General features: G+C 47.5%; 1 protein-coding gene across 4 annotated transcripts in view; it reads right to left on the reverse strand.

Annotated features, from left to right (window-relative positions):
• Window positions 1-1,010: 1,010 nt before the first annotated feature.
• The window catches only part of LOC6543011, a 41,515-nt gene continuing 31,582 nt past the window's right edge, over window positions 1,011-10,943 (reverse strand). For all 4 annotated transcript variants that reach the window (XM_001969790.3, XM_026978941.1, XM_026978940.1 and 1 more), the window contains one exon: window positions 1,011-4,728. In XM_001969790.3, coding sequence (XP_001969826.1) covers window positions 1,407-4,109 — 2,703 coding nt within the window. In that variant the 5' untranslated portion in view covers window positions 4,110-4,728 and the 3' untranslated portion in view covers window positions 1,011-1,406. The remainder of the gene's footprint in view (window positions 4,729-10,943) is intronic.

The following is a 10,943-nucleotide window of genomic DNA, read 5'->3' on the forward strand; positions in this document are numbered from 1 at the left end:
ATGTTAGCCGATCTAATTTACGATATCTACTTTAACGATACCCGGAAACACTCGTGTTCATGTCTGTTTGATCCAATACAACAAACTTAAGGCGGGAAAAATCAAATTCGGAAGTGAGTGAAGGGTGAAGGATAAGGGACAAAGGCTTGCTTCAGACTTGGAAAAGTTCTGTGGAAAATAAATGCGATACATTATTTAAATGCAACTCTGGAGCGGATGAGGCCCGAATTAAAATTTCATAAACTAGAGCACACTACACGGGGGAAGCCCTTGACGCCACTCGCGATTTTCGGCCGGGTTTCTCGACTTGGCCCTTAGTCCTTTCCCCTGAAAGGCTCAACAGTTCAACAGCCGGGTCCTCGAGCCGGAGTCCTTTGTGCCACGGAGAGCAGGTGTCGCCATGGCGAAAACACATGCCACTTGGCTCTGAAGTGCGCCACCGACTCGGAACCTCGTGAAGTGGCTCCGCAGAAGGGGTGGATGGGACTTCCCGTCGATTGTCAACTAACAACGCCTGCGAGAATACAACAGCCCAATCGGCGCACATAGAACCCCACATTGGAACCCCCACATGTCTAGTAGTCTGGTAGGCCCGGGATTTCTTGGCGTCCCTTGCTTTTTCTTGCCATTGTGCTGCGGGGAAGCTGCTGAAAACTTTATATTAAATGAAAAAGTTTTTCAATTACATCAGCGGAAATAAAATGCTGCCAGCTTGCCACTCGAAGCACGCAGCAAACAGAAACAAACAACGACAAGAGGCTTTTGTTTAGCGGCGTCTTTGTTTTTCGGCTTTATTAGGTTAGGTCTGCCTATTGTTCTGCCAAATACTCTGAAGGCAAAGAGTCCTGTGGAAAAGTCGTGATATTTTGGCAGTGCCGACATGACTTCATGGAACCGTGACTAAAGTCACAAATTGATTTTAAAGTAGCACCTCTTCAATTGATGCATTTATGGGTTATCCATAACACTTTGCGTAAAACAACTTTAGATCCCAAGATATTTAAAAATATATTGCTCAGGCAGAACTTCCCACACCTGACGCGAACTTTTCCTTATTCCCATAAGCTAACTGAAACTGGATCCTTTTCACTGGGCTGGCGAGGTCCTGTCCCTGCCCCTACTTTATTTGGTTTTCTGAGACTTCTACTCGGACTCGCATTCGCAGCTCTCTCTCTTTCAGCCAATTATTAGGTTAAACTTGGGTCTGTCCTTGTTTGTTTTGCTTCCTTTTTGGGGCAAGCCAGCAAAGAAAAAAGGGAAAATGTAAGGAAGTAAAAAATCAGCGGGACGGAAACAAGTGAAGGGTGAACTTAGGCTATGAGTGGTTTGCTGATCAGCCTGGCCATTTACAGAGCCACTGAATCGTCTAAGGCCGCTTCATCCCTGGCAGTTGGCTGCTGGCCGGGTCAAATGTCGCTGGTTTCCTGGCCATCGCCCACGTATCCCTCGTCGGGGCTGTCGGCCAAGGGGCCATTAAGCTGTTTGAGTATCGCGGTGTCTGAGCTCTCTTCCTCGCCGGCAGGTGGCGCTGCGGAGCCAGCGGCTTCCTCGAGTCGCGGCGAACTCGCCTCGCTTTCATCCAGCTCCGGAATGGTGGACGTGGCCGTGGATTGTGTGCAAGCTGCTGATGTGGGCGCTGGTGGTGTGGCCACCACTGCGGCTGGTGGTGGAGTTGCGGCCGCTGGCAGGCTGGTGGGTGACTGGGCGAAGCGGTAGCCGGGCAAGCAGCTGGGCCACTGCTGGAACGGCGCCGGCATCACCGCCAAATCGCTTTTGTAGCCCTCTGGCGGCGAGGGGAACTGATGCTGCTGCTGCAGCTGCAGCTGCTGCTGCTGCTGAAGTTGCTGCTGCTGCTGCTGCTGCTGTTGCTGCTGCGGATAACCCTCCGCTGTGAAGCGCACATTGGGCAGCTGGTACTTCTCGTAGCTCACCGTCGGACCCCTCTGGATGAACTCGGCCTCGAGGCTGTAGCGCAGAGTGGGATTGCCGCCCACACCGACACCTCCGCCTGCCGCCGCAGCCGCCTGAAATTGCTGCTGCTTGTGCAACCTGTTGTGTGGCAAGGTGCGGTAGAAGTTGTTGGCAGGCTGCACCTGTTGCTGCTGCTGCTGCGGCTGTTGCTGCTGCTGCGGCGGCTGCTGCACCAGATGGGCGCTGCTGTAGTCGTACGCAAAGGCTCCATCTTGGCCCAGGAAGCACACCGGATTCAGGTGGACATCAACTTGATGGGGAGCCGGCTTCAGTTGCATGCCGCGCGGCAAGGTGGTCATCGCCTGTGCGAAGCGTCCCATCAGCGGATGTCCCGGATGTGGGTGCTGGTGTCCCGGATGCGCATGTGGAGCGGCCGCCAGCTGATAGCAGCCCTCGTACTGACCGCAGTCGCTCTGCGTCTCGTACTCCCCGGCTCCGTCGAGACTCACCGCCGTCTTGAGCTTGTGCTTGACACTCTCCGCATCGTTGACCAGGTCCGGATTCTTCTCCTGGTAGTTGCGCAGCGAGGCGGGTGGGGAACAGTAGGCGGCCGCCAAGCCATGGCCATTGCTCAGGAGCAGCGGCGGTGATCCCGGTCCAGTGCCCATCAGGTTGACATTCAGCTGCAGCTGCTGCTGGGCGGAGTTCGGAGTGGCGTAGAGGAGTAGGTTCTGCTTCATCTGATTGCCCAGGATAATGCCGCCGCCGGCTGCGCCATTCGCCGCCTTGGTGGGTGTCAGTGTGTCGCCCAGCAGGAGTCCTGCATTTCCGTTCAGACTGTCGCCGCCGTCATTCAGTATGGAGGCGCACTTCATCATTCCCATGCCCGTATCCTGGGTACTGCCCGTCGAGGAGTCGGTGCCGCCGGCAATGCTCGTCACCTGATCGCACTTCTTGCGCTGCTTGGCCGGCTCCGAGGTCTTCTTGCACTTGACCACGATGGTGCAGAGGAGCACCACGAAGATTATGCCACCTCCGGCGCTGCTGGCCACAATGTAGTTCATGTAGTACCTGGGGAACGAGACCTCGTTCACCACCGGCGGCTCCTTGATTATGACCCTCAGGGTGTAGTTGCTGAAGGTGGTGCCAGCTATGTTCTGGCCCACGCAGGAGAAGGTGCCATTGTCCTCGGCGCCTACGTTGTAGATGAAGATTTCGCTGCGCTTCTCCTCGGCGCCACTGACTCCGATCGTCTCGTCGATGTAGTAGTACATGTGCAGGTTGTCCATGAGGCTGTCGTTGCTCATCACCTGGCCATTGAATAGCCAAAGGACCTTCGGCTCCGGGATGGCCCTGACCAGGCAGGTGATGGACATGTTCCTGCCCTCGCTCACCTCCGTGTAACTCGACTGGGGACTGACCTCCGGCAGACAGGCCAGCTGCTCCCGCTGCAGGCTCTTGATTACCTGACCCTTCAGCCTCGCCGGCTCCATGCACTTGGGCTCCTCGGCCAGCGGGGTGTTGTAGTTGACCAGCCAGAAGTGGATGTCCAGGAGGCGGCAGTCGCAGTTCCACCGATTGCTGTGCAGGCTGATGCCGTGCAGCGACTTGGGCAGGATGTGGGTGCCCTGGATGAAGCCAATCCGATTGCCGTCCAGTCGCAGCCACTCCAGGTTGTCCATGCCCACGAAGGCCTCGTTCTCGATCCGCTCCACCTGGCAGTTGGATAGCTCCAGGGTCGTGAGGAAGGAGAGGTGCCGGAAGGCCGAGGTCTTCAGCTCCCTGATGGGATTTCCACTCAGCGAGAGGCGCATCAGGGAGCTGTAGTCCTGAAACGTCTCGCTGGGCACATTCTGCAGCGCATTCTCGCTGAGATCCAGCTCGACCAGATTGGTCAGGCCCCTGAAGGCCTTCTCGTGTATCCGGATCAGCTGATTCCGGGACAGATAAATCTTCTGCAGGTTGAGCAGATCCATACGCAGAAAGCGCTCCGACTGCAGCACCTGCAGCGCATTGCCGCTAAAGTTGAGCACCTGGGTGCCCGGATCCATGCCCTCCGGTAGATTGGAGAGCTGCTGGCCCCCGCACTCCACCGTCTGCTTGCCCCCCTTCCACTTGCACACACACACCTCCGGCGGACAGGCCGCCGTTAGGGCCACAAGTGCAAGGAGCGGTATCCAGATGGACAGACCACTCATTGTCTCAAGTGCCTCCGGCTGGGCTGCGTCCTTTGTTCAAAGATCCTTCTAAGTTTCCTACTTGCGTTTTCTTGGCTCTGCCTGTGCAGCACTGGGGTAAACAATTTTCGCCAGCTGGCTCACGTTGGCATGTCAAATTATGCAGCCGGGCTCTTTCCGCGGGTAAATATTATTAGCCGATCGGACGCTGTCACGTCTACTGGAGCAGTGTCGGGCCATAAAAGTAGCGCTTCCCCATCCACTTTAATCGCTAGCGGAGTGCCGCCCGTCATTGTCCTGTCGCTGGCGCTTTTGTCATGGCTGCTACTTCCGCTTCCACTCGGCGCAGCCTCTACTCCTTCAGCGTCCTTTGTATTAATTTCATAAAAATGCCAGGCCCTTGATTCGCGCTTGACAGCGCTCAGAAGTAGGCAATGGGCTCGGGGGCTATTGTCGCCTTTTGCGGCTTTCTGACTTTCTCCGCTCGCCTTTCTTTTTCCCCCCAGCCGCTCTTTTATCTCACGGATACGCTGTTTCACTGGCGGCGGAGAAAGGCTGTTGTGCTTAATGAAATTATAACGTAATGCATTTGCCGCGTCTACTTGTCGAACTGGTTTTGTGTCTCGTTTAACGCCGGTTGCTGCAAGGAAATGAAGAAAAGATTCAAAAGAAGGATGAAGTTAATATTACATTTAAGACAATCATATTTTGCTTTAGCTTTTGCTTTTTTTCCAGGCAGATAAGATTAAATTTGATTCAACAAAATGTATATACATAGACCCTGCATTATTAATAGAAATAGGCATTCAAGAACAAATTTTGTAAAAAGTAAATTCCCCGTTTCGATGGCCCATATTTTGTATTTATGTCACAGTAAAACTAATTAAAATGCTGCGACTGGTCGATTTGAAAATGGTAAAACGCGATTAAGCTAACAAAAATGTAGCTCTCAAACATTTCACTCTAATCCCGAAACATTTTACGCATTCTGTGATTACAGACAAACTAATTTTCCTCTCGTGCGATTAACGCACAAAATAAATTGAAAATAATTTGGCTCATTATCTGCGTGACATGGAGCCATAAATAAAGCGCAGTCGAGGTAAATTATTCCCGATAATAAGCCCACTGGCCACTTTTGTGTCTGGGCCGGTTGATTTATTTTGAATAGTTTTTTCAGCAGGTCGCGTTTCAACGAGGCTTCTCAATTATTCAAGTGTTTGTTTTCTTGCATAATGAATCGTATCGGATTGGTTCGGAAGTGAATCGAGTGTCTCAACAAGCTTATTATGCCCCGAATTGATATTGCACTTATGCAAATATAAATCCGCGCCGGATAAAGTGAAATGCGAATCGCAATCGCACCGCAGCATTGACACAGCGAAAGTACGAATTGAGTGCAGATTGTTGGGCTTTAATTGGATGGAAATGGATTGGTCGTTTTGTTTATATAATCCCAATAATTTGCTGTGCCCATTAAGACGCATCATTGTGTGTCCACCTTGTTCCCGCATTTATTTGCTTATTATTCATATTTTTATGAGGGCAGTTCATTAAATTCGCCCTGTGGCCTGGCAGGTGACATTAATATTTGTCAAAATTAATCTAAGTGAAAAACAAAAGGCACAACGAAGTTGAACAGGAAACGAGAGCCATAAACAATTGAAAATGTCAGGCATAAATCATGCAACATATTGCCCGATGGCTCCTTAGTTAAATAACAGATAAATTACAGGAAAATTAACTTAAATGCAAGTTTATTATGCGCACCAAGAAATTGCGTTCACGTGAAAAATAACATAAAAACAAAGCCCCAGATTTCGCCTGGACTCTGGGTAACCCAAGATGAGCTGTTCGGTCACAAAGGCAAATCCCGTAAAGATTCCAGTTTCATTAGCCGCCCTTCTGCCCCATTCCAAATACCCAACTACGGATGGACTCGTATTTCAGTTGACTAAGAACAAACCGTCTGGCGCCAATGCAAATGCGTAATGGATACTCGGATTCCAGCAAATTGACTTGATTTGGCAGCCACCTGAAGTCTGTTCTTCGACCGACAGGCCGACAGGACGACAGGACATTATTAATAACCGAACATTAATCATGGCCGGCGACTTTCAGTGGCCTAATGTAATGTTGGCCCAGCTGCTTTTGACTCTCACTCAAATGTTCGGCACTTAGTACGAAACTGAAGCCGAGATTGTAATGATACACCTGAAAGGTGAGGTTGCTCAAGGACCTGCCCTACACCCAATGGCAGACTGTTAATTGGAAAACTGTATTCTGGCCGACAGTACACAAAGGCATTTTTGGGCAGCACACCGAACACTGAACACTGTGGGAAAAAGTTTGGAAAATGCATTATTCAGACTTCGCTCTAGTCGACTGTAAATATTTGTATTGGCACTTGCGTAATTGACCAATTCAACAGTGCTTTCCTGCTGTTTTCGGTTAGTCTAAGCCGAATCGTAATTTTAATTAAGTTTTCGGAAATGTCCCTCTCGCCAACTTGCGCACAGAGATAAATGGAAAATGTTCTTTCCCATTTGGCTGGCTTGTCAGCAAACATTTTTTGACATTTTCATTTGTCAGTTATGAAGCAGACACAGACAAGAGATAGAAAATCCTAGCTCGCATCTGTGTGGGTGTGTGTGTGGGTTGTGCACATTTGTTATATCCTTATCACAAAATGATTTGACAGTCGAGACCAAGAGGCAGTTGAACCTCTGCGAAGCACTTCCAACTGTCCGGGCCCGAAACTTTTTCTATCTTGTGTGATTTAATAAGATGACAGGAACGTAGCAGACTTGTAAAATTTGAGGGATTTATTCAACTGCTGCCTGCGGCTACTGCCGGAATAATTCGGGCTAGATAAATATTTATTTTACCTTCCACATGTCCCATGTTCACGCAGACCCAGACATCGACACGCCAGTTAAACTGCTGTCACTGGGAATAATTTCAATTTCATTCCGTTAGCTCGTTTGCAGGAAATCAATAGGCCTTTACAACAAATTGACCTTTCACTCAGGAGCAAATGAAGATTTCATAAGAAATTCTCTTTGAAATGTTGATAATTCTGATTATACTCCTTATCGGTGCTGATAATTTGTGTGCGAAATGCGGTTTACAAGATACTTTTGTTTGCGCTTGTACAACAGGACGTATGCGTTATAATGGAACGTGTAAACTAAAAGTTCAATCACAAGCTGTAATCACATTTATAGTTTGAAATAGTGTTGATTATAGAGTTTGTAGAGCTACATTTATACATACTGATAAATTTGTCCAATAAAAGCCAATGAAATTTAAATTCACTTACAATTTGGTACACATTATAAGGAAAATCGAATTTAAACGTAAATTAAATTCATTCATCCCGGCCTAAATGTCTAGTGCTGCAACCGCACTGCCTCTTGGCCCAGCCCACCTAATAAGCCTAAACCTAATTAAAAACTTATCAACAGCTGCGGCAAAATGGCAATTTTCCAAGCATTTGTTTGTTGCCGTTGGCAACCTCAAGCCAGACAACACCAAGCGACTCCGGCTGACTTCTGCGGAGTCCCAGAAATTGTAATACAGTTTCTGAGAACACTAATTCAACATAGTCGCCTGGAAGTGAAATTCCACAGGCCACTTAAAGCCGCACCTGGAATTAGAAACTTCAAAGGGGCCCTGCGCACATGTCATAACATGTGGAAATTAAAATTTACATCACAACTTAAGCGACGTCGTCCCGTCGAGATCCGTTTTTTCCCGTCTTTTTCGCAGCTCCTTTTTTGGCAGGCCGAGCACTTAATTTGGCACATTGCCGTGCATATTCTGGCAACGAGACGACGACAACAATCCGCCCAGGTGCAGCCACAGTGGCGACGACGGCATTTTGTTGTAGAACACATAAATTTTGTACAAACTGCCAAAGGAGAGCGAGCAGTGGCATAAAAATTGGTGATGTGGCCATCGAAAATCATCTGTAAATACATTCCAGGCTTTTCATATACAGCGGACTAGCTGGAAAATAATAATAAAATACCAAGCCTGCATTTTCAAGTTGAAATAAATAATTGCCTACTGCGAGAATTCATTGAATTGTGTTTTAAAGCCACAATTATTTAAGCGGTCATTTGTTGTATCATATTTATCTGTGTGTAGCTATAAAAAAGCTAAGTGGCCAGCACTCGGGCGACACCAGCTACAAAAATCGCAGCAATGGTCATAAAACTTATACCTTTGCTGCGAATTACGAGCCCCAACTAGCCGCAGCAACAACGCCGCAGCGGCAGGAGTGGGCGCAGGGGGCGTGGCGCAAATAAAATTACGCATGCAATGGCAAAATAAAATATGCATCAAAAATAAGCTGCAGCTGAATCCGCGAAGTGCAAAAAACGCCGTGGGTACGGCAAAACATATTTATATAAAAGTAAATAGCAGAGCCAGGACTTTTGGGTTCGTTAAGCTCTGCGGGCTGCAATGGGTGTGTTGCGGGGAGATGCAGAGTCCATGGACAAATTTGCTGATTCCGCAGCATAACTTAATTATTTTATATGTGCCATGGCGATAGAAGAAGCCATCTCACAGCTTGTGTGGTATTTATTGCTGCATTTCGGCGAGGGCATCCCGGTTTCGGCTTGACATTAAGTATGCGCCCCGTGTGCCGCTGTTTTATGTTAATTTCCACTTTACGCTTGCCGACACAAACACAAATAAAAATGTGAATATGAATGTAATCCAAACAAGCGTTGTGAAAATTTTTACTTAAAAGATTTTTATTTTTTTTCCCTTTTTTTTCGAGGAACAGCAGCTGCTGCTCCCCTAAAAGCTTTAAGAGCCTCGCGCCTTCCGCGCGGTGGGTATAAAAAAATCAACTAATTTTCATTTTATACTGCAGCAGAAACAATTTTAATTCAAGTGCGCCAGACGCACGAACACAGCGCCACTAACAGCCTCTAAAATTTTAATAGCTCACACATTATAAACGCAAATAAACGCCTCCGCCGGCATTCCTTTGAGCACTTTCGTCCTTTCGTCCTTTCGTCCTGCTGCCACTTCGTATTTCGATGTACATTTGCCTAGCAGCTTAGGTTGTTTGTGGCATGTGCACTTAGGGATGGGGCGGCGAATAGGGGAATGGGGGAGAATGGCGAGAAGGAAAGTTTTCCGACTTTCCCAGCGTCCAGCGCCCACTTCAGGGGACTTCCCCATATCCTTGAGTCCCGCCTGCAACTTAAAGGCACTAAAGCTGCACAGAATTAAGCATACTTCTAGGCACTCAGCGGCACATTATGTTTATCATTATGTTTATACTATGGGTATATATGGGGCCTAATGTTGCCGTTTTCTTGGCCAACGCCAGCTGTTGCCCGGAAAAGTTCAACTCGGCCCTAAGGTGAGTGGCAAGCCGAAATCAATGCAGTGCACAAAACTTTTTAATTGCTTTTAAAGTTTCGCAAATATAGCAAAGCATTTTGGCCATCGAAAACAAACACATTTTTTACTGTGAATGAAATATTACCAAAAATATTAGGAACAGAGCTTGTTTCATGTAAATTTTGGCTGTTTCGTTAGCAGTTTATTAACTTTTATGTAGCCCAATATGCAGCTTAATTGCTTTTTAATATTCGAAAAACTTCGTAGCCCTGCAAGGAATAAACTTGTTTAATTTTATTTAACTTTAAAAATAACACGTAATACGAGACACTTTTGGCAACGTTTTATGACTTGAAGCGTAATAAAGCTTCCCAATTATCTTGTGTTTCAAAGGCGATTTTAACCATCGCTGATCTAATCGTAAATACATATGCTATATATTTTTATTCCACCTTTCCGCCCATTCAAATGCCGCAAAATGGTCTTCTTTTTGTCTCATCTTTTATTGCCTAGCGTAATGTTTAATTATACTCTGGCTGATGACGTCCTGATAGCTTTTCTGCTTTTCTCCTTTCTGCTTTTCCGCTTCTCCCTGCATTTTTTTGGCGCATAAACATAACGCAGTTTATATTTTATTTATTTTTCCCTTTTCTTGTGCCTGTTTGCTGCTCATTTTCGGGAGGGAATGCCGCCTAAAAACCAATCATAAAAAACCCAGCCGTACGAAACGGTTTTATGACATTTTCCTGCCAGCGAAACCCCACCAAAGCCACGCCCCAGTGCCCCAATGCCCCCCAGCCTTCCACACATGCGGCTGGGTAATTTGCCATAAAAAATTGGAGCACAGGCTCGTATTTGTGCAATTTCACAGAAATTGTCAATTTGCACTCCCCCAAAAGTCTAAGCCGGAATGATGATGACGAGGAATGTCAGCGGCTGATGGCTAAAAGGCGGGAGTGGAGTGGGGCTTATCCGAGGGAAGGGTTTTGGGTTTTTTGTGTTTTTTGGGCTATGGCAGAAGACATGAGAGGAGCACGCAAATACGCGTTGATATTTTTATGTGTCTGCTGTGTGCATTGGAAAATCGACTGTTAACATTTAACGCTGCAAATGTAGCCACATTTATGTATTCCTTTCAGTTCCGTCGGCTTTATTTGATTCTCGTTTAATTTCGCACAGCCACCGCCTGGCCCCTAAAAATTGGCATAACAATTACGTCGGAAATAGGCAATGAGAATGAAGCTTTCTACGTTACTGGAAGTGCCGGACTCCGAAGGACTCTCTGCCCGGAATGCGACTATTTGCTATCTGCAGAGCACTAACAATGGTCTGCCTCAATGGCACGTAATTGCAGTGAACACAGTCGCAGCACGCACAGTGGGTCGAAATCATCTAATTGTACCTAACCCTACTCAACTGTACGATGAAGCTCAAACTTCTAGTTCTCATAGGTCCCGAGATCATAGGATCCGTTTTCATATTGATCGA

This window comes from Drosophila erecta, unplaced genomic scaffold (genome assembly GCF_003286155.1).
Source record: "Drosophila erecta strain 14021-0224.00,06,07 unplaced genomic scaffold, DereRS2 tig00000055-arrow-pilon, whole genome shotgun sequence".
NCBI classification, from domain to species: domain Eukaryota; kingdom Metazoa; phylum Arthropoda; class Insecta; order Diptera; family Drosophilidae; genus Drosophila; species Drosophila erecta.